Below are 24,687 nucleotides of genomic sequence, written 5' to 3'. Positions count from 1 at the left end.
CTTCAGCCAAGCATAATGTAAAACTGCAGCCCGTACTCAGGAAATACACTGCTGAGAAGAGTGACTTTAGGACTAGATTCCAGGCCTATAAACAACTGGACACATCTTGAGTGACATTTATTTGTGTCAAAGTATCTGTGTCTTTTCAGTCTAGTCTACTGTGCAAAAACTGGTGGTGGTGACTTGTTTGTGTAGTGCTTCCTATCTCCAGTGATAAGCTTACTAAAATTAGAAGTTATAGGATAACTTAGTTTTTAAACTGCTGACAACTGTCAGCTTGAAATTCACAAACTTGCAAAGAGCTAATTTCATGTCCTGAATTTAATCCCTTCTGGTATTTTTCAATCCTAAAGACAAATATCTTTCACCAAAATAAAGTTTTTAATGGTGTCTTTATTGCAAAAGAACAGCTAGACTGTTGCAGATATTAGTGTCCTAATTCCCAAATGGAGCATTCTGTTTTTATGCTTTATTTTACTGAGGTTTGAACAGCAAGGGTTTGGGGTTTTTTTTTGGGGGGAAGGTGGGGGGTGTGCTACCAGGGTAGCTTCTGTGAGAAACTGTCAGAAGCTTTCCCCATGTCCCACAGAGTCAATGCCAACTGGCTCCAAGACAGACCTGCCACTGGCCAAAGTTGAGCCCATCAGTGATGCTGGTAGCAACTCTAATGAATTTAAACAAATTTAAAAAGGCAGAAAAAGTGACTGTGCAACTGCAACCAGAGAGAGGAGTGAGGATGTATGAGAGGAGCAACTCTGCAGACACCTGGTCAGTGAAGAAAGGAGGGAGGACGTGCTTCAGGCACCAAAGCAGAGAGTTGCCTGCAGAATAGGATGAAGACTGTGTGGGGCAGATTGTCCCCTGCAGTCCACAGAGGTTCACAGTGAAGTAGAGATCCACCAGCAGGCCATGGAGTAGCCATGCCTGATCAGTCTGTTCCTGAAGGTCTGGGCGATATGGAAGAGGCCCACACTGGAACAGTTTGAAGAATTGCAACCTGTAGGAAGAACTCATGCTGGAGAAGTTCATGAAGGACTGTCTCCAGTGGGAGGAACCCCACACTGAAGCAGGGGAAGAGTGTGAAGAGTTCTCCTACTGAGAAGGAAGGAGCAGCAGAGACAATGTGTGATGAACTGACCAAGCCTCCAGTCCCAGCCTCCCTTCTCCACTGACGCAGAGGTAGAGAATTTGGGATGGAAGTTGAGCCTAGGAAGAAGGGGGGGATGGGAGAAAGGTGCATAGAGATTTGGTTCTATTTCTGATGATCTCACTATAATCCATTTATTGTCATACAAATTAGTTTCCCCAAGCTGTGTCTGTTTTGCCTGTGACAGTAATCAATGAATGATCTCTCCTTACTCTGATCTCTGCCTACAAGACTTTCAGTGTATTTTTCTCTCTGTCCAGGTGGAAAGGGGAGTGGTAGGGTGGCTTTGGTGGGCACCTGGCTTCCAGACAGCATTAACCCACCACATTTACTTAAGACATAAATATCCCCCTTACCCAAATATCTGATGGCAATGGCCCAGTGATTTGCCCTTTTCAGAAATTAATGTTATGTTTGCACTGTGACTGTGCATTTGGGGTGTCTCTTTTCCATTTTTTTTCTTTCAAGAAGCTCGTACACCAGAGTAGATATAGAGGAAGGGTTTTCTCTAGATGCCATTGTCCATAGGCACTATATGGGAAGACAGTAAGTGGTAGATAATTCAGGTGTTCCTTAGAATTCATTGGAGAAATCAGATACCTTTCCACTTGCTCTTCTATACAAGTCTCTCTGCCCGTCCTCCAATGGGCTAGATCGTATTGGACTAATGAGGCAATAAAGGACTGACAAGGTTAGATTTAACTTTCTAGAGCACAGTAATCTCCAGTTCTGTTTAGGATTCCTGTATATGATTTTACCCCAGTACTCTTACTTTTCTTAATAATGCTGCATAGCACAACTCAGGTGCCTGCACTTACCATTTGCATAAGACCCGCATTCCTTGGAACAGTTCACATGAGACCTACCAAGGCCTCTCTGTTTAGGTGACCACAGCCACAGTCAAAGTCAGATGGCAATTGCTGTTACCAGCTCACTGGAGCAGCCCAGATTTCAGGAAAAGTTGTTTCACAAAGGGAAGAAAATGGTTTAAAGATTCTTGAGTGCTAACCAGAGCTTTCAAACCTTTGAAGTATGAGTTCAAAATGAAGGTAGAAAAAGTGGAGAGGCAGACATTTGTGGAATTTGTGGTCCAAAGTCTACGATATAAAGAGAATTCCTAATTATAGTAGAACTATTTTCCCTGTTGTCATAGTAAGTTACTAGCTCTTCTTGTGAAACACAACAACTGCATTTTATACTGCTGAGGAATGTCCTGTCCTACAACCATTGTCTTTGCACTGTGTTTGCTGTAGATTGATGCCTCCATTCTCCAGTACTTTGGAAGCCATACAAGAAGAGCAGTTCTCTATGCACCTCCTGCTCACCATGAAACTGACCGTCAGCTCTGTCAGCGCATCCTGGCAAAACATGGATATACAGTCACAGTTCTTGAGAACAGGAGACTGGTGGAAGATCTGAAGCATGAGGGCCCTTATCACAGTAAGAATAATCGGACTTAGTTAATTTGTTAATAACTAAGTGTGATCACTAAATGTGGAATTGATCCAGCATTCTTCCACAAACATAAAGCATATAAACTCTGATAAAAGTAAGGATAGAATTCTAGCCCTTCTCAGCTGTATGGATAATTTTCCACAGTTAGGTGATTCTTCCATTAGCTATATCCTTCAGTAGAGTAGTTCATCATAGTCTTTACAACTAAATCAGATCAGTTTGGTTCCTGATGACTTGTCATACCAACTTCATCAATATGACTGAGGTGTTTTCAATAGAATGTTTCATACCTGCTACATTTGTTTCCTTATCATTTTCTTTCCTAAAGAAAACTTGTATGTGTAATGGTTATTTTTTCCTCTAGTAATGTTTTGATTGTTCTGTGAACTTGTTTAAAAACACAATATAGGACAAGTACATTTTGCGCTTGCTGCTGAATCTGGGATAGATTGCTGTTGGTTCTCAGTTCCTCTTGAAATTTGTTGCACACTTCAAGCAGACCATTGAAGGATCCTGATCCCTTGCACAAAGGACTGAAGCTTTATTGTGTAGAGTTAGACTGTGCTTGATAGAGAAGCTTGTGCACCAGTTAGATATGTGATCACCATGTTTGAGTGTTCTTGGACACCTCAGAGGTACAAACTGCCAATTTGGTCTTGGAAGTCAATTCAGGAAATTGAAGGCCTTGAAAAAAATACACAGGCTACTATTCTGTCAGAAGAAAAATGGTGTAGTTAGATATTTCTCGAGCTAAACAAAGTACTGTTTACATCATTCAGGCTTGCAATACACTTCTGGAGCTACCAGAGAGCTCAGGTTTGCTTTGAGTTTTAACCAAACCAGATAATTTCATAGATGAGAACTACAATTACTTAGCATGCTTGAGATTGCTCAAAAATTCCATTACTAATTTCAGGTTTCTTTAAGAAACTTTCTTGAAAATGAGGTAAATCTGGTTTTCTTTGGCAGGCTGTACCAAGAAGTAGTCAATTGTCTTCATTTCACTCTTTAATCTAGTTTTATAGTAACCTTCTAGTCATTCCTTGCCATGAGTACTTTCCATCTCAGAGTGACAAGACACACCATGTCTGCAGGCTTTGCTAATGTCAGATGGGCTGCAGAGAAAAGTTGGTATCGCTGGGCACCATTGTGCACTATCTCTGTGAAATACTTTTGTTTCAAATGGCCAAGGAAGTGGGTATGCCAAATTCAGTTTCGATTTATTAAAAAAAAAAAAAAAAAAAAGACTGTGCTGAGTCTTAAAAAAAGACAGTCTGAGCACTGCCTACAGTGCTTAATTCAGATTGAAGTTCTCCTGTAAGGTTTTTACACTCCAAATATTGCCTCTGCAGAAATGAGCTTAACTGTGGATATTTATACTTTACAGGCTAGAATCAGTACTTCCTGTAGTATTTTTCCAGTAATAATAATAATTTTAAAAAAATGAAAAAGGTCTGGTATTTTCCAGGAACTTCCTACAGCTTCCAGCAGATGCTGGATTATGTGAAAAAGTCAAGTGCTTGCCAACTTAAGGCAAAGAGTAAGACTCTAATAATTCCATTTCATGGCAGCATAAATCTGCCTTTAACTATTCGCTGTTATGTAAGTGCCTAGCTTTAAGTTTATGTTTTAAAAACAAGAAGTAGGTAATAGATCATGTCTACATACCTACCCCATGATCTTTTTTTACAGCTAAGCAAATTACATTCAAAGTTAATTTTCTTACCTAGGAGATGATGGGGTTTACTCTTATGGATAGGATAATGCTCCTTATTTTGGAGAAGGGCATTTTGAGCTGTACTTTGTAATAATATTTTTCTAATAGGAGTGTTATAAGTTATTAAAAATAAGCTCCTTTAGGCCTCAATTAAAAAATATAATGAACTGAGGAACACAGAGTATGAGGGCTGTGAAAAAAATCTATAAAAATAGTAATTTCTTATTACTTGGTATCATTTAATTGCTCTATCAGGTGCTTTTATTTGTGTGCAGTCTTTCTTAGTTGTGTATCTTGCAAAGTTCACTCTAAATTTGAAAGGATTTTTTTGTTTTGAATGGCTGAGAGCCAAGACTCTAGCTGGAGTCATATATGGAAAAAAATTCACCACAAAACATTCCTAACTTTTTTTTGTACTGGCCTGCTAAGAATTTTGGGACCAGTTCTGCTGCTGTTTGAAACCTAAATGTGACAGCTCTGCACACTGATCTTCCAGAAAGATCCTCAACGCCTGGTCTGCAGCACTGTGTCGAGTTCTTTGCTGTCAGAGAGAAACATCAGGGAAATAGTTTCCTTCAGTGAGAATTTTTCACTTCTTACAAACCAACCAAAACCATTTTGGTAACTGGAAAACAGTTGGCTAAGAAGAAAAAATATAGTGTTTTTTTGTGGGTTGTTTTTTTGTTGTTTTTGGTTTTGGTTTTGGTTTTTTTGGGGGAAGCGGGGGTTGGGTGTTTTTTTGTTTTGTTTTGTTTTGATTTTTTTTGTTTTGTTTTGTTTTGTTTTTTTAATCATTGCAAAGGGACTGTGGTCTATGGGTTTAATATGAAAAATCCATACAGATGTGTTCTGCAGTGTAAAACATAAATTATTCAAACCCCCAATTTTTCACTGAAAAATAGCTTTGTCAGTAAATTCTCAAGCAGCGCTGCTTGAACAAAAAGTAGTTGTGCTTTCACCGTTCTTTAGCAATTAAACCCACATGGAGGGAAAAGACCATGGGCTGATGATACCTGTGCTTGCTCTGAGCTCTTTGAGACTTCCTTTTTCAGCAGCCCTAAATGAGCCAGTTTGCTGTGTTTACATGTCTCTTAGTCTGCTGCTGGGATGGAGATAGAGAAGTGGAACTGTGTTAGAACTGTGTTAGTTGCAAATTATGGAATAGTCAGATTTTGCAGAGAGCTGGGATTACCACCTTGGGAAATCTGTTTTAACATGATCAGCATCTGCAGTAAATATCTGTAGTAAATCCATTTTGAAGTAAGCAGTTCAAAATAAGATACTGATGAGCAAACAGCTTATCGTAACAGCTAATAAGAAAGGTGTCAGGTTGTACTGGCCAACATATCTAAATGGCACATTTGTTTGATTTTCAAGGTAGTGTGATTGGTCCTTCCTTCCTTCCTTCCTTCCTTCCTTCCTTCCTTCCTTCCTTCCTTCCTTCCTTCCTTCCTTCCTTCCTTCCTTCCTTCCTTCCTTCCTTCCTTCCTTCCTTCCTTCCTTCCTTCCTTCCTTCCTTCCTTCCTTCCTTCCTTCCTTCCTTCCTTCCTTCCTTCCTTCCTTCCTTCCTTCCTTCCTTCCTTCCCCTTTGTTTATAAAATGTGAAAATCTGCCTCTCCTCTGGAATGCCTTTGCCATGGCATTGGAGGGGGTTGAAATTGGTGTCACAATCTCGTGGGAAGTAATAAAAGGATCAGAAGGAGGAGTGAAAAAGCCCTACACTTTCAGGCTTTCCCCGGTGAGATTTGCCACACTGAGCTGTACACGCCTCCGAGCTTCCTTGCCTCAGGCCAGGACAGAGCTGTGTTGCTCTACCAGAGATGAGTGGGATGAGCGACCTGGCTTCAGAGCCCCCTTAGATCCTCCCAGAGTGGCAAATACCAGAGAAGAACTTGCCAAATATTTTCCAGTGTCTTCTGCCTTCTTCCCTGTTCTTCCAGTCTGTGAACCTCTCATCTCTGTTACCACAGTAAAGATTAACAGGATGTGTGTGTCCCTATGACTCCACGCTATCCTGCCAACATTTCACAACATTTTTAAAAGGAAGGTTTTATCTCAGAAATTTGTTTCACTACTGGCATTTCTGCCCTCCAGAAATAATGTTCCCTAGTTACTGCCTTTTGCCTGAATCTTTTCCCGAATTCCAGACTTTGCCCAGATGACATCTTCAAAGATAAATAAACTACTTACATCTTCCCTTATGGAGCCATCAATTTTTCTGTCCTTTGCTGAATGTGCCTGCCTCATTAGTTTTTGGTGACCCTCCCTTAATAGGCATTTCCTTCATTTCTCAATTCTTTACCTTTACTAATAGTTAAGCAAATCTGAGCAAACTTCAGGCTCCAAGAAATGTGTGCAGTTGTATGTTACAAATTTGGCCAATTTTAATTCTTTCTGCAATTACATTCAAATTCTGTCAATACCACTAACTCTCGGAATAGAAAACTGATGGGCTGTCATTGTGCTTAAGCTCAATGGTAGCCCATCAGTTTGGCCATGGAATAAAGCACATGTATTCAGGCTCCTGACAAACTGAGTGCAGTGTAACATTATATGCTCCCTGTTGCCTTAGAGTGTTTGTAGTTTGGTGGAAGCTTTTGCAATTGCAATGAGGGACTTTAAGAAAAGAATCATAAACCATTTTCATAGTATTGCTTTTACATTATAATTTCCTATTTTTAGAATACTGCAGTTAAGTATTTAAACTTTACTGTTGTCTCTTTTTGCAGTTTGAGAGACATCCATTGAAGATTAAATTTTAGCCATGGCAGTAGAAAGATCACTACAGTACAAATATTGATTTGGGTTGGGATTTTTTTGTGTGATTTATTGTTCCATTAGATAAGTATTGAACCCATCTTAGCTTTGTTCAATATTTAGCTTTTCTGTCAGTTTCCACAGAAATCAGTACTCTTTTCATGTCCTATTCATTTCCCTTACATTGTTAAGTAGGGATCATATACTACATAGTTACTTAAATTTACATATGTTGCAAAGAATATTAGATCTGAATTTATTTCCTCTTTTCTGACATTATCAAGATACACTGAATTCTGTTCTGTTTTCTGCCATTTAAAGAACATGCTGTGCTTAAATACTTGGCTGTGTAAACTAAGCCCTGGTTCCAGCAACTATGAGGATGATCTGGCTTTTTGCAGATGTGGGAGTAGTTCTTGGGTGGAGCTGCACCAGGAACAGGAAGGCATGATTGAGACAACAGGCCCATGGGAGCAAATCTGAGCAAATCTTGGCCTTTCTCTTTATGTGCTTGGGTCAAGAGATCTGTCTGGTATTTAAAGTGGCACTAATGTATTCCAGCAAGGAGTAAATACCCTCTCACTGACAAAGCCACCTGAATATATTCAGGCATAACTCATTTTGCTGTAAAATGGTGGTTTGAGAATTGTGTTATTTTGGAAGATAAGGTCTCTGCTGCCCCCCTCTTGGCTCTCTATTGGGAGTTCTGTTGCTTCCTTGTACCTAGTGGTGGTCACTCCGCGTGACAAGCTGGTGCCTGGGGAATGTCAGGGAACATGAGGTTGCAGGAGCAAGCACAGGTGTTCACAGATGTGGAGTGGTGCTAGCTGCAAAGTTTTCTCTGTATATTGCATGACTGAAGAAGCAGCTGGGGACAGATGAAAGAAAACTCTCATTTGATTTTCCCCAAGAGCAATTTTCCAAGTCAGTCTCTGTCAGTTTTTCATTTCGGTTTGTTTGGTATCCTTTGGAAAAATTACTTCTAAAAGAAAATTTACTTTTTTTTTATGGAAGAAAATTACTCAGTTCACTTTGCTTCACCATTGGAGTTACAAGGCCAGAAAATGTTGCCACATCAGTTAGAGATGGAGAAAACTAGGATAGAAACTGTGAGTCACTGTCAGAACTAGGATGAAATGCATGCTCTTTGCTGTATATCTTGGTGTTATCCCTTTAGCATATTGTATCACCTCTCACTCTTCTCCTCACTGTTCATATTTTTGACCAGAGGAAAAGTATCAGCTTAATTGCTGACATCTGGCCAACCGCAAGGTAGCAACTAGCAGCAGTGCTCCTTCGTTAGTGCAGCCAGTAACGGTTTCCTCAGAGCTGCTAATTAGTCTAGAGAATAAACTACAGCCGTAGGTCACAGAAGCCCCCAGGGCCATGGCTGGTGACTGTCAGACATCTGTTTTTCATTTTCCAAGATACCATATCAGCAAAATTAGTGAAAATGAGAGAAGGTGGTAGAGACAGGAGGACACAGTGATGCTCTTTCTTCAATGAATGTGAAGGCTGATATGTTTGGGAAAACAGAGGTACTTGTTAACACAAAGTGTTAGCAAATGCTGCTGCCAAAGAAAAAAGAACAATCTGTTCATCATGCATGTAGTAATCAGGGCATGAAGTACTACAACAAAGTTTTTATTAGGAAATCTGTTTTGGGAGTAAAGCTAGTGAAGTAATCAAATGGATTCCCTGGAGCTGTGGAACATTCAATCTTAGATGTCTTGTAATATTAGGTAAAGAGATTTTATTTGGTGTAGCGAGTCCCCTGGTGGGGTAATAAGATGGTCTCACAGACTTCTTGGAGTACATCACTAGCTTTGAGAAAATCAGACAGAAAAAAAAAACTGAAGAGGGAGAATGGTGATTTCTCAAAAAGATGTCAGGTATGAATCAGCTGTGGTGACTCAGGGCTTGGAGGAACAAACAATATATAGTTTACAGCATCTTCTTAAAATGTAAAATATTCTCAAAACCCCCAAAATTTATGAGAATATATTCCTGATGGGAGTGGGGAAAAGGGAAGGGAGCAAAAATCAATCGTGCTTAGATAATAGCCAGCTGAACTTTGAGAACGTAGAAAGCAAATAGCATATTGTGAAATAGGCATGTTTTTCATGGGATGGCATGTAAAATAACCTCTAAGAGAACCAAATTTTCTCCCTTAGTGAATGGTTTTCTATGGAGTTAGAAGTATATCAACAAGAGTAGAAAATATCAGCTTTGAATTTTTTTGGTTTTTTTTTTTTTTCAGAATAAAGTTAGGAGGAGGCCCTACTTGATGTTTGTTTCAGCCTCAAACAAGTTTCCATGAAATCCAACTAACTTTAGCAAACAATTATAAAGACTAAAGGCCCCAAGGAAAATTTCTTGTGTGTTCTGTAAACATCTGGTTGCCATTTTCAATTAGAAGGACCAACCCACAGAAGGAAGCAGTTTAGTTTTTTTGGAGCAGAAATGGGACACTGGGGTTTTTGTTCTTTTTCATAGTGGAGAGTAAAGGAAATGTCAGGAATAGAGAGGTCACTAGATGCTTAGCTTTTATAAATACAAAAGTCTCAGAGAAAATTAAAGTAAATCGAAATCAGGTTCTGAAAGTGTAAACAACCCTGTGGAGGTAAGGTTAAATAAGCAGGACTGGAGATCCTAGCATGCCAGCAAAAGCACAAGATCATTCTATCATAAGTAAGTAATTTAAAATACTGTGTAAAATAGTAATGGTGAAGCTAGCCACAGAAATATTTTGTGGGTTACCATACAAATGCATATGTATAATCAAACCTAGCAGATGTAACTTCTCTTCCCAAAGTCCTTTTGGTTAACTGTTGGTACAAATATATAACCAACAGTATGCAAAACTGGTTGGTTTCCTAATGCAAAATATATGTCATGGGAGTCCTGAGCTAAGTTTTGACAAATAAAACACACATTTTAGAAGCTCTTCTTTATATGTTGTTAAACAAGGAGCTTCCTAGACAAGTTAAATTGGTAGCAATGTGATCCTCAGAGCATACGGAGTTACAAACATGTAACAGATTTAATCTGCTTCCATAACATGGGAGTTCATTTAGTTTTAGGAAGGAAATGCATACCAGAAACATAGATTATCTTGATCACTTCTTAGTTTTGCTTTTAGCAATTAGTCTTGTGCTGCATACATCATTGGTTTCAGTACAAGACATAAGGTCCTGACATACACAAATGAATTCAGCTGTCTAATGTGATGCTGTGGTTTCATGTTAGAAAATCTAAATGCATCATATATTTTTCTGAACAATATGTATTCTTCTTCCTAATTACTAGCAGAACATGCTCATGCTTTGCAGAAGAGCACACAAACAATTTCTTTGTATTACAGAAATAAACCCTCTGTAAGACTGAACTGAATCCTCTGTTTCAAATGCACTCCTTTCATTTAGAAAGTGAAATCCTTTATTTGTTTATAACAAAAGTATAAGGACATTGAGCTCTGCCAGGTAAAAGCAAAATATAGCATTTAGTCCTAAATGTACCAAACATATCTTTCTCTGAATGTTCTATTTAGTTCCTTAAACAGAACATACAGTCCAGTGGAGAGTGGTATTTAAGGGGCTGACTTAGAGATTACAATAATTAAAATGATACACACTGATTACACAGTGAGCTAAAATTAAAACTTTACTGGAATATATTATGTCATGTTAATAGAATTTGAAAAACACCAGTGTCCACAAAGATCCACACGTCGGCCAAAGGAAAGCAGCAATGTGCACAGCTACTGAAATTAAATAAATACAAGGGATTTAAGCATCAGTACACCCTCTTTTTATATGGTAGTAAGATGCAAATCCTGTAAAAGAGTTTGAGACAATTTTTATAACTGTAGCATGTTGGATAAGAAGATAACAGCATACAATTGCTTTTTAAAGTATTTTTAAAATACTTCCCTTTAAGAAATGAATCCTGGCTCTGATAGGGTTCAAGCATAGACTGGTTTATAAATATATATGTCTGTTTGTAAATGTCAGATAATTGTCTGCTAATATAGGTGCTGGGAGAATGCCGGTCAGTCTAGCCAGAAGCCTGTCACTGTCCTGCCAGAGCACTCTCTGTAAGGGATTGTTGGTTAGGACTGCTCAGTGATTTGGCTGCTGGAAGCTGTGGACCCTTTTTGATGCAGCCACTGGCTCTGAGCCCTGGTCAGCTGTGAGAAGTGTGCTGCTGCCTTTCATCACTGTGCTCCCATTTTAGGTATCGGCATTATATACCACTGAAACTTTTTTTTTTTTTTTTTTTTTTTTTTTTTTTTTTTTTTTTTTTTTTTACTTTGGTTACCATGACTTTTATTGGTTCAGGCAGCAAAAACTGATACAGTGTGTAGGCTTTCATTGTAATTTGCAGCCAGCCCACGCCATTCCTAGGTTCAGATTCCAGCTTTCTCCAGCTGCATCCACTTTCAGCTGACAGCTCTTTTGAATGCTGCATCCCAAAGCCACCCCAGACATCAAAAGTGCAATAGCCACCCACGGTTTAGAACGTGTTTCTGAAAATTTCACACAATGTATTTTTGTAACACTGGCTTATCTTGTATCAAAAGGGAACCTTTTCTTCATGAGGAGAATGATCATTATACCCTTCTGATGTTCATTGTACTCCCTCAGACTTGATTTTTCAAAGTAATATTGAATATCTTTTTACTCAGCCCCTGAGGTTATCCATTTGGAGGTAATCCTAGTTTGCACAGATGTCAAAGATAATAGAGCCTTCTCTGACAGTCAGAAATTGAAACTATTTCTCAGTTTCAAGTTAGTCATGAGAACCTTCAGATTTTTGGAAAAAAAATATTTCATACAGAAAATTATTGCTAAAAGTGACACCCTCCTTTTGATTAAAAAGGAAAACCCCTACATATAATGAATTTCTATAATTTTTGGCAGGCATGTTTCCTTAGAAAACAATGCCTGTTTTTCACAACAGAAAGGCAAAATATTGAAGGGATTTGGATTAAAAGCTAACAATGGAATAGGATTTGAGCAACTTTAACTGGTAGCAGGATTAAGAAAATATAGTCTTAGCATATTTCCTCTACGGTGCCTCACGTAGATAAAATACAGTCCTAATCTGGTAGAGGTAAGCACAGAGGAGCTGAGTGGTAAGCATTTTGGAAAGTTTGAACCAAAATTGTTCAAGTCATAAACTGTTTCTATAATAAGATTATTGTTGTAATGACTTTGTTTCTGACGTTTGTGTTAATGCTTACAAAAATAAATATTTAGCTATAAAAAGGATTTTCAGTTTTAATTTATAGCAACTACTAAAACTGTATATATAGAGATAGCTTACAGAGTGTTCTGTGTTTTGTAAATGCAAGATGAATCTGGTAGAACCACAGTTAATTTACAGGGAGAATAGAGCTCAGTTGATCTGTTTATTGAAGAAGGACTTTTGGTGTAAAATGGAGAAGTAAAACAAGATAATTTTTTGTTTATTGGAAAGAAAACCAGTTCACTACATTTTTTTTTTTTTCTGCAATAGGTAAAATAGAAAACATATCAGCATACCAAAGTGCTGTTCAACAGGCTGATAGACAAAATAAGAACAAGAGCTAGCTATTTTGGAGCAAATCAAGAAGCATTTGTCTATCTAAATGGGAATTAGGCATTTAAATTTTTTTTTTCCCATTTGGCTTCAGCAAGTCCATAAAAAAAACTCACTTCATGTTTCACAGCCACTGCAAGGCCAAGTATCAGTGGAGCTGGTTTAGAAGTCAGTCTTCAACAAAAACTAATTGAGGTAATTTTCTATTAAGATGAGGCTGAAGTCAAGGAATTTAAATACATAGAGTTTGACATGTTAGCCCTATTTTCCCTAGGAATGTAGTGTTAGGGCTTTAAAAAAGCTCTAAGGGTAGGGGGGAAAAAAAAAAAAAAAAGTATTCAGGAAAGTACCAGCTCAGAACATAACTGTAAACTAACTAGGTTGCCTTTTTTGCAACAGGATGATATGTGAACAAGGAAAAAGCATCAGGTTTTCTTCTTCCTTTACTCCATGGCACATATGATTTACACCTCAGATGTTACACTACATATTTTTTTACAACTCTAACAATGTGAGGATATCTGTTGATCTACAAAAGTGAGGTCTGGTATCAGCGATTGAGAGATGGGGACATTCCGAGTTCTGATCAGAGGCCAAATTTATTGAGCATACAAGGTGTTTATAGGGTTTTGCTTGTATGGCAGTTATATAGAGTTCTGTTTTTGGTAGTAGTTCTCATTGGTTATACGTTCTTTATGACATCAGTTACTTGGTAATCATTACAAAGTTTCACAACATGTTTCTTGGTCACTTCTACACCAGGGAGCCTTTATCTGTGTCTGTGTCTCTCATTGTTTCTGCTTGATCAGGCCTGAGATACCAGGCTTCTTTATCTGTTCCATTATACTCTCTATTTCAAGCCCCATAGTCTGACCCTACATTTCTTTAAAATATTTGCAGAGATAATTTTAGAGTCCATGTTTTATGGATGCTCAATATGGCAGTCCAGCTAACTATCATGGACTTCCACTACCCCATGGCACACCAAGTGGGTAGAAGTGAAAGGCAGCATAGAGTGATACACAGAAAACAGTATCTGTGAAGTACAGCTAGAAACCCTTACTTTGGGCATGACTTAATTATTGCATCAATGTATTCTGCAGTTTTGTCTAACTCATTTAAAAAAATGGGTCAGTTCCCTAGTTCTAAGGACAAGCGATGCAGTATGGCTCATGTCCATGTATCTAAACTCTTTTCCCCTGACTGAGGGTGGCCTGCTTTTTGCTGAGTTTTAGGAACTGTCACTGGCTTAGGCTGTCTCCTGGGGCATTGCATGGCCACCCAGGGAGAAGAAAACAAACGCAGTAGATGACTGCAGGCCAGTGGCTGAGCCTGTGTCCTGACAGTGTTTATAGTAGCCATTGCCTTTATGCTCAAGCTTCTCTTTTTCACTATTGTTTATGTATCCTGGGTATTATGGAATCTGGCACATTAATGAGGATTGGTATAGGTGCCTGAGTGCTCTAATTGCAGTGATCAAGGTCTGTGATTTGGATCTTAAAATACGGGGTTTGTGCATATTTGATCAAACATCATTGTTTTAACATTGTAATTGGTATACTCATTCATTTTAATTAGAATGAGACAGGACAATAAGACAAATAAACCCATTTACTTTTAAGTTGCTTATCCTGAGGCTGCATTATATCCAGAGAAGGGAAGAGGCTGTCTTCTCAGCTCCAGCTCAGTTTCTACCTTTTAAAGTCAATGATGAATTATCATTCAGAGCTTCTCACCTCAGGTACCTCATGTTCTGTTGCAAAGAGTGGGAGTGGTAGAAACGTTGGAGTAAAATGCAGGATGGAGAGTAATCACAAGTTGACAATTTGGTTTCCTTGGGCAGAACTCCTCCTTAGGAAGTACTTTCAAATTGAATCTTCTTTCCAGTCACCAGCTTTTTCTGTTTGTTGTTTGTGCCTTTCCAAAACCCAGATTCTTCCTTAAAAAAGTAGCAGGATCTGCAGGTTTTGGAATAGTCTAGTGGGGACGGTGCCTCAGTACCACTTCTTCTCGTTGTTAAGGTCTATGTACACAGTCATCCAAGTGAGGATGTGCTTCTACAAGGTCCACAAGGTGCTTTGGGGCTCCTGTTTACTCATCATGTTTGGCACTGTGGTGGAGTCTCCCCAGGAACATCATTGGGGTACTAGGGCAGGGGCTTGTGTCTCTCTGACAGGGTTACTGGGGCTACCCTACCCGGCACTGTACCTCTGTGTTCCTTCGTGTGTGTGCATCTGCATAAGAGCAAAGAGCATTTTGTGGGCAGATCCCCTTCCTGGGATGTCTCTGAAAGCAGCTGGGGCAGGGTGCTATTTGAATTCTCCCACCTGCTGCAGTTCCTCTGGGCTCCATTGCACAGCCTGGTCCCTGCTTCTCTGAAGCTGAGTCCCAGCCCGGTCTCAGCTTCTTCCCATATACACATTCTCTTCTTCCAGTTTTCACCTGGTTGTTCATGCCAATCTATTCTCAGTAGCCTGTCTCTAATGTTTTCTCAATCTGTATTTTTTGTCAGGCAGTTTCCTTCTCTACCTTCACAGAAGGTAAGAAAACACCTACACAGATGAATTTTGATGAGCTTTGGTGGATCTGTGACATCTGTGCTTTAATTAGGAACCAAGTACTTCCATCCCACTGAAGGTTAAGTCTAAGTCCCACAATGTTTGGATGAGAAACATATATACCAGCTTTAACTGTTGTAGCTTATGTTGTGTATTAAATACATATAAAGTAAGAATTCCAGCATTCAGGAGCAGTTGAGGCTGTAAATTATTTTAGCTTGCATACAAGAAGAACATACCATATTGGATTATTAGGAGCTTTTGGTTTCACTGAGGCTTGCTGTGCAGAAAATACCCCTGTGTGGAGAACATACCAGGGTAATCTGAATATTCATCCAAAGCATGGTGTGTAAGCACAGAAGTGGAATAACAGGCTTGAGTGTTTGAATTGCCCCAATTGTTTGTCATTGGGTCAGAACTGCATATTTTCCTTTTATTTGCTATTGAACTCTACTACAGCTCAGAAAGTATTTCGACAGCATATTTTCATACCTTGAGTTGACAGGTTATGCCATGATAAAACCTATATGTTGTTAGAATTGCAATCTATAAAACAACAAAAGTGGAAAATTGCTCTTAGCCTGACAGGCTTTCCTGGATAGACTGAGAGCCGTCTAATGCACCTGCCTTACAATACTGCAGTATTCTTCTCCCCATGTCAGACAAATACAATTTTTGAATATACTTTCATTTCCAGTATTCTGCCCATTCTTTGGTTGTGCAGAAAAATATATGGATGTAGGTTAACAATAGTGCAATTTAATTTTCTTTTTTGCTACCTCTTTTCTTACTGACAGTTATCTGCAAATTGAAAACCCAACTTTAAAACATTTGCTGCAGGTCTGAAAATTATTTTTTGGTTGTCTGTTATAGTATGGTAATTTATTGATTTAAGAGGGGATCGTTAATCTATTGCATGACTAAGTCAAGCATTATTCTGGTTTTGTGAGAGGCATGGCAAACAACTTCAAATGCCTATTTCACTGCCCAAATTCTGAACTCAGATGTGATTGTGCATTAATTCTTGAGCATAGGGCAATGTTTTGTGCTAAGCTGTTCAGGGACAGATGAACTGTCATTGGGATTAAACTTGTTCCATTTGGTTCACACCAGCCTCTCCTCTACAAAGAATGCTTTCCTTGGCACTTCAAATCCTCTTAGTTAGGGAGTAGTTGAGCCGGGAAAAAAAAAAAAAAAAAAAAAAAATCCTGATCATCCTCAAGGGGAGTGAGTAGTGACTGTCCTCAGGATTCCTTCAGCCTTTCCCTGGCAGCCACACAGCAACTGCCCAAAATATTTTGTGAATGAATTGACTGTGTCCAACCATCTCAGCCTCAGTAGGGTAGGGTAATTTTTTACACTTAAAATACTCCACTGCAATTATTGTGACAATAGATTTTAGCCTGATTTGTCCAGATAAGCTTGTGGTTGTGAGGCTATGTGTTACGGCGGAGGACAGTCAGTCTGAACACACTGAAACAGTGAGAGATCTGCATATGGACAGGTGAATAGCTGCTTTCCAAAATAGTTCAGAAAATATCAGAAACCTCACCATCTTGTCTTGTGCTATCCCTCGTGGAGTGATCATTTCTTCATTGTTGTCATAGTGAGTCCATAGTAGTAATAGCTCATGACCATCAAGGGCCACACCAAAAGAGGAATTAAAATGCTTCCAATAACTACTGTTTTAAGGAGAAAATTCTCACACCTAGGTGTGAGACATTCCTTTAGGGAAAATCTCACAAATGAAACAGTGAAATCAAAAACTTGCAAGAGGACTTTTCATTAACAAAGAAAAACTATTCAGTCCAACAAGTGGTATTCTGATATTTGCACAACACAGCAGCCAAACTGCTGTAACCAGAAATAGGCTTCAAAGGATATTTTCCCCTAGAGTGTCATCCATGAAGCTCAGATCTTCAGAGGTGTAGAATTCCCACATCTCCAGACCCTGTCACACAGCCTGCCTGAGATGCCGAAGAGTATAAAAATCAACCTAGAATCCAGAGAGAGTCAGTGAGGCAGAAGTTCTGTCTTTCAGACATCTGTTAGTGCTTACACTTTAAGCAAACTGTTGACTCTTATAAATTGACTACATGGCAGGGCTGAAGCCCAACATATCCCTTTTTCCAGTTTAAAGTAGGATTTGTGCACAAACAGCTACTTTCATAGTAGCTTCCTCACCCAACTCAGTACAATTTGTGCACCCTCCATTACTATGCAGGAACAGAGGAGGTTGACTTTTTTTTTTTCCCTTGTATACTATGAGGACTCATGACTCAAGAAGCTAAAACTTACATTCATCTAAAACTTATATTTATTATTATTATGGATCAGGATTACAACATGCTATAACTGAATACAATTGAATGCATCAATATGTAAACAATAACTTTTCCTAAAAATCTTTTCTTTACATCCATGTATCTTAGAGGAGCCTGTAAATATATTTCAGGTAGAGCTGACACAAATTTCTCTTAAAAAAGGATCCTGTACAAATCTCAGGATCTCCCTTAGCAGGGGTTCTATAGTCTCCTCTAAGGAAGCTGTTCCAGTACTTGATGCATGTGTTTAGAAACTGTTCTTTATGTACCCTTTGCTGAAAATTAAAATGCTTACTCTGTTATCCTGTCTCCAGTGATTAAAGAGACAGCTGATTTTGGCTGGGTAAAATTTATTCTGTGTTGTTGTGGTTTAACCCCAGCCATCAGCAAAGCACCACCCAGCTGCTCGTTCATCTCCCCCTGGTGGGATGAGGGAGAGAATCAGAGGGGTAAAAGTGAGAAAACTCTTGAATTGAGATAAAGACAGTTTAATAGAAAATGCAAAAGCTGTGTCTGCAAGCAAAGCAAAACAAGGAATTGATTCACCAGTTCCCATGAGCAGACAGGTGTTCAGCCATCCCCAGGACAGGAGCTTCATAATGGATGGAACCAAACCGTTAGTTGGACAGACAAATGCCATCACTCTGAGTGTGTATTTCTTCCCTCCCACTCTCTTCTTTCTTCCCAACAAGATTTTGTTGTTGAGCACAGCCTCATGTGGTACAGAGTATCCTTTTGGCTTGGCCAGCTGGGGTCAGCTGTCCTGGCAGTGTCCTCTTCCAGCCTCATGCCCATCCCAGCCTCCTTGCTGCAGGTGAGAGTGAGACACTAAGAAGGCACTGACACTCAAAAATAGTTAAAACAGTGGTGCGTTGTAAACTGGTTGGTACCAAATCAAAAAGATGTCACTATGTGAGTTGCTAGACAAAAGATTGACTCCATCCAAGTCAGCCTCTGTAGGAGGTCTTCCAAAATCTATCTCCTTTTTCTAACCCTCTACTGAAACCATGTTTTCCAACTCTGGGGAGCAGTGTTACTGGAAAGGATGACGAACACAAAATGAAGCAGAAGGATTAACCCCTGATCATTGTTACCACCATAACCCTCATAAACAGGTTTGGTTACAGCTCTTGATATCTGCAGGGCTATTATTTAGAATTCCGTGGGGAATTGTCATGGAATAAATTAAAACTGAAATTTTAAAGGAGTGGATTCAACTCTTCCAGCATCAATAAATACTTGCCAACAGCTGAAAAGTTATTTTCATTTGCTTTGTTGATTGGTTTGTTGGGTTATTTTTGGCAGCAATATTGTATTGTTAGTTGAATTGCAGTTTATAAATTTGGTCCTTCTCTGCAGTAGTGCTCTATGGCAAATTGTACCTCTTCATTTGATTTCTTCTTATGAACTATGGCATTTTTAACTTGCTTTAAATTTCCTTGGGTTGAATTTGGACTGATAATCAGAATTATTTTGAATTCTAACCATGCTTTCCAAAGTCCTTATACTTATTTTCAACTTGGTGTCACTTGCTGTTTATAAATGCACTTATTATTCCATCATTCAATTTGTTTCTGAAAAAATTTTGATCAGAACTGGGTGTACAGTGGAGTATCTGTTGAAGTTCTGCTCCAAAAAAATCCACTTTGATATTGGATTAGACTTCATTTTTTCAAATAGCTGTGCAATCATCTCATAGGTATATTATGTTGAAACAATGTCTAAAAGCTTACTAAAGTCAAATTGTTTCATTGCTAATATTTCCTTTGTTCACTAAATTTGTGACTGTTTCTGTTTACTGGATCAGTTACTCTGTCAAGAGAAAGGAGACTACTTTTATATAATATGTTCTTGACAAACAAATGCTGGCTGTTTCTTGTCTTCTTTTCCTCTAGTGCTCATAAACTGATCAGTTTCAAGGCAGTGGTGTGAGCAAATGCAAAATTTCAAATTGACTGGTGATTAAAATAAAGATAAATCCAAGTGGCTTTTTAAATTATTATTATTTATTTCTCAGAATTAATGAAATACAGGAAGATAATCATGAAAGATGAAAATTTCACTTGATTTTCAAAGTTCTTTCATTTCAAAATTCAGGATGGAAACCTTAATACTGCAAAATAAAATTTCAGCTTATGGTAATGAGATGAAACTTAGTCATTTGATTAAATTAAATAATATATGCCTAAGAGATTAAAAATTCCAGAGGTGCATGCATCTAACAGTTTTCCTGCAAAATTTAGTCTTGAATGCCATAGCTTATGGGAAGAAGGTGATTATTTCAAAGACTGGAATAAAATCACTTTACTTTAGAAATCACCTTCAGAAGTTCTTGAAGTTTATCTATAAACTTGAAACCCCATTAAATCCTACAGTTCTCATTTGGTTTCTGTTAACTTTGGTCTATTATATCAGAATACAAAAACTCCCTGCGGAATGTTATTACAGAAAAAGTTAAATGTTTTTATTGGTGTTTGCATTGCTATTTCTTCTGCTACTAAAAAAACATGTTTGCTTTTCTCCCTAGACTATTAGCTTTTAAATTGTTTTTCCACATTAGCTATTTTAATTATTTCAAATGACAGATCAGTCAAAGCCAGTGAAAACAGTGCTATCTCACTGAAAATTAGAATTCGTACATTACATCAAATTTCAGTTGAAATGTAAATATTGCTGTCTGAACTGAATAGCATGTTCTTTCACTCATTCAGAATAAAACAGGATCATATCAGATTTCAATCAAATTTTGCTGTACTACTATTAATTGAAGTATAAACTTGTGTTGATATTCTTATATAAACATGAGATACACATTGCAGGTACAAATACTCTTTCAGATGGACTGAATGACAGCTATAAAGACCACAGAAGAGGTGAGGCTAAGAGCTGGCAAAAGACAGGTGAATAAAAGCATCATGCTGCCAGTATGTATCCACTTAAAACTCACTTTGCCTGCATAGTTAGATATAATTCTGCAGATGAGCATTCCTTGTGTACACAAGGCCTTAATTAACATGCTGAATTAAAATACCTTGATTTGAAAAGATATTCCGGGAGCTGATGAACATGCAATTGCATATTCTCATCTTGTTACCATTCTTTTTACTTGTCCAAGTGCTAAATGATACAAAGAGTAGAGCGTATCTCCATGAGGTGTGATTTCGTACTGTCCAACTGTTCTATGGATCCCTTGTGCTGAGCTCCCCTGGTTTGCTGAATAAAGCAAACAGAATTTCCATAACTAGAGACAAAGTTCATTCTGTGAGAAAAGCTTCATGTAATTTGCTACTAATTAAATTGTTCACATATGAAGCATTCTTTTTAACCTTTCCCCTCAGATGTCCTGTAAAAGCCTGCTCTTGGTTTGAAGTCTGCGGGAAACCAGCAAAACAGTGTGTACATTGAAAATGGAATATTATGGGCATTATTAAAGCTTCTTCGTTAAATTCTCTAGAAACATTTTGAAACACGAGTCCTTCAATGCAGATGATATTAGTACTGTCATTTTTGCTCTTTCTCTTTTATTGGAGAATGTTTTAGCTCACATGTATCTTGCTTTACTTTAAGAATAAGTTCTGTGAAGGGGATCTTCAGTCCTTTGCATGGCCCATGTGATGTTGTTGGAATACTAATAACAGTAGCACTTTTCTTCCTGAGATATGTTTTTTTGTGAGATATACTTATTTTTATCTGCTGTAATACCTCATGTTATTAAGTATGCAGAAGTAAGACAAACTGTTGGTTTCCTGATCACCAATGTTCATTGTCAACAAAACTTAAGCTCTGGAAGGAGTGACATGGACTAATTTGAGGCAAGATGGATTTCTAGAGGAGCCTGTTCTAGAACTAAAGAGCTGTTGCAACTCTTTTGATTTTGTTTTCCAGTAATGTTTTTTATATCAGTATCATTTATGAGGAATATATAGATATATTTAAATAGAAGTCACACTGCTCTGTCAGCTTGAATTGGAGAGACAGCACTAGGTGTACACTGTTTTTCTAATCGGAAATCTCCTGACTTCTATAAATAGACATGTTTCAGTTCTGATTGTTCTGTACTGAAATAACTGGCTAGAGGTTTAATTACTCTGAATAGAAAACACAAGTAATGGCAGGCATTCAAGCTCTCTTGAACTATTCTACTTCCTGGGTGCTGGCTCAGAAGCACACCAGATCTGAGGGTACATTTTCCTTTTCTTCTCTTAGATACATTCATATTGATCAGTCTGATCTATCCTAAAGGCAAATACACAGTGCAGCATAGCCTCTGGAGTCAGGGATCAAATTCTTCCCAGGGCAGGATGTGTCACAATAAACAAGGGAAGGAAATGAACTGCTTCTGAGAAATGGAGTTCCCTCCAGCTCCCTTTCAATTTGCGCACAACTAGGCATTGTGATTTATATGTAATTATAATGATTTATTCAAAGGTGTTTACTAGTCACAGGCATAACAACTTGCTTATCTGATAATTACATAGCTGGTGAGGTCATTGAGTAGGTTGTTAGCGCTGCCAAACTTTTGCACTAAAATGAGGTATTTGCTTGTACATTTCTTTAATGCTTCGTTTGTTTGCTATCTGTGACATTTTTATCTTCCTGCAGGGTTTTTTTTTGTTGTTTCTTTCACAAAGAAGCATGTAGTGAATCTGTCTTGCCTAAATTTCATATACCCTAATTACTTTTATACCATAATACTGGTTCTCATAATGTGAAATTGAAGAACTTGTTACAGTAATAAATGCAGTGTAACTGAAAATTGATCTCTTCAGTTTTGTCACAATGCTTATAAACATAAAAAAGTGATAGTTACTTTCATAGTCCTGGATCCTTCTACACAATCAGTTCATTACTGTACTTAACATAAATTGCGTGTTAAATCTTCTTAAGTGGTATCTTTACCCTACTTGACATTTGTAATCATGATTGGGATAGGAAAAAAACACATTCTGGAGAAAGAAATAAAGGAAATAAATAAAATAAATAGCTCTGTGGGCCATCAGGGAGACCAAATTAAGGGGGTAATCTAATAAAATTAAGAAGGTATCACAGATGGATAGCACAAAATGGAATAAAATACATGTAATCTTCCCCACCTTGGGAAAAAGAACCAACCAGTCCCTGAAATAGCTATTCTGCAGGGAGCTTTCAGACCTGATTCTGTACCCTTGGATGCTGTACTGCTTCTACAACTGCCCTTTCTGTTTGTAACTTCATTATTACTGATTGTCTTCCTGTCAATGAAATAATTTACCCTTTATTGAACATATTCAAGGTGTCCTCAACAGATATAATAATTCTGTTGTGAGTTGCCACCATGTCTAACTGGTCCAGATAACAAAGGCTGTATACAGAAGAAAACAAATGACCATGTGAGGAAGCTGACCAAGGTTATTTGAAGCAACAGTGGCATTTCTATACCACATCACATGCTGTTGAGCAAGTTCAAGACCTATTTGTATCTTCAGGTCAGCTTTGCCCCAGGAAGGAAGCATCACATTAGCTCGGAAGCTAGCAATCTCATTCCCACTTGTACACCAGTTCTAGATCTGGCAATCTGGTGTGTAATATTTAGGAATCCACTACATCAAAATTCCTGCTATTTGCAATAGCGTGACCAGTATTACTTCCTGTAAAATTTATTTCCTATTTAAGAAACACCTCAGAAGATCACATGGCATGTACTGCATAGGTGTTATAAGCATGCATGTTGAGGAGTTCAGAAAAAAAGAGAACAATTTAAAGCAGCATCATGTCACCAAACTTTTTAATTTCTAAATGTTAAACAGGTCAAACAGCAGGGTTTGGACATCAGTAGGCAGGTATAACAAGGATTGCCCACTGTGAAACAGCTAAATATAGTTCCAAAGCTTGAACTGTGGTAGCAAATGGGTCTGTTATCCTTCTGCCACCTGAACCTGTTCATGTAATTAGCTCTCCAACAGTTTGCTGTTCTTCAGGATTTCGCTCTAAGTATTTTTTATACGAATAAGATCTGTATGATATTTTCTTTTTCAAAGTGCTTCTTTTCTTTATGGATAGGTGGTATGGACCCTTGGGATCTTTTCATCTGCTTATCATCCAGAAAAAATGGTGGTACTGGCTGCTTTCAAACAGAAGATTTGCATAACCTAGAGCTTTTCCAGAAGGTATGAGATTATTGCGTTATCCTTTGTGGGAATGGAAGGACAGGCCAGATTTTCAGCCTTCATTCATAAAAAGAGTACTATCAAATGTTTATTTTATACTGCAGCAGTGTGGTTTAGCAAAAATGAAGTTTTTTTACGTTTTCTGTTTACTAAAAAATACTTGTCAGGTACCAAGATTTCATTTTTTTTTATATCACACCCAGTTTCAAAAGCAATTTCTCATTTGAACATAGTATGTTAGTTTGGTTGTATTTTAGTATAAATATTGAAAATTGTTACAACTCAATGTCAATTCCCTTTTCTCTTCTTTAGCTTGAACTTTTGCATTCTTGGCCACCCTCAACCAGCCTGTCTGGATGCAAAAGTGTCTACAAGGGATATTATTTAAGCAATTTTCCCTATTGGAAAAGAGAATTTAGAAATGGTGAGAAACAATTAGAAAACACATGCAATATTTCAGAATGATAGTATAGGCAGAAGATGGAGATGGATGATTAGGTTTCATATCTTATATAACAACTATATTTCACCTTACATAATTCCTCCTTTGTAGACATAATTATGGCACTTCTCCAAACAGTGACAGTGCTCTTACAATCAATAATGTGTAATCTGGACCAGGGCCTTCAAGGGAGTTCCATGCTCTGGCGCTGCAACCTGCTTCCTCATGGTCCAAAGCATCAGTAGTATCAATTATCTTGGTATTCTCAGGATTGCTTTTTGGTTTTTTTCTCACATGAGCAGGTTGTGGATACAGTTTAGGTTATGTCCTGGTTTAGGGACAAATTTGGGAGAAAATCCCTGAATAGGATCCCTCCGGGAAGCAAACCCAAGTGGTCCCTCCCTCCAACTGGTCCAGTAAAAAACTTCTTTGGAGAAAAGTAGAAAAAACTATTTTACTTAACAAACAAAGTGCATGCAAGTATAAATGAAACAATAAAACCTCTCCTTCTGAAGTGAGATGGCAAATTGAGAAAGTCCTTGCCGTGGGTGTAGCTCG

General features: G+C 38.1%; 1 protein-coding gene across 4 annotated transcripts in view; it reads left to right on the top strand.

The window, feature by feature from the left end:
- CPED1 (cadherin like and PC-esterase domain containing 1) overlaps positions 1-24,687 on the top strand; it is a 155,819-nt gene that overhangs the window by 13,664 nt on the left and 117,468 nt on the right. For all 4 annotated transcript variants that reach the window (XM_040062797.2, XM_040062798.2, XM_040062799.2 and 1 more), the window contains exons 3-4: positions 2,401-2,587; positions 23,581-23,687. In XM_040062797.2, the coding sequence (XP_039918731.1) occupies positions 2,401-2,587; positions 23,581-23,687 (294 nt within the window). The remainder of the gene's footprint in view (positions 1-2,400; positions 2,588-23,580; positions 23,688-24,687) is intronic.

The sequence above is a fragment of the Hirundo rustica genome, chromosome 4 (assembly GCF_015227805.2).
Source record: "Hirundo rustica isolate bHirRus1 chromosome 4, bHirRus1.pri.v3, whole genome shotgun sequence".
Lineage (NCBI taxonomy): Eukaryota > Metazoa > Chordata > Aves > Passeriformes > Hirundinidae > Hirundo > Hirundo rustica.
Note: the sequence above shows the minus strand (reverse complement) of the source record. Positions and strands in the feature narration are given on the sequence as shown.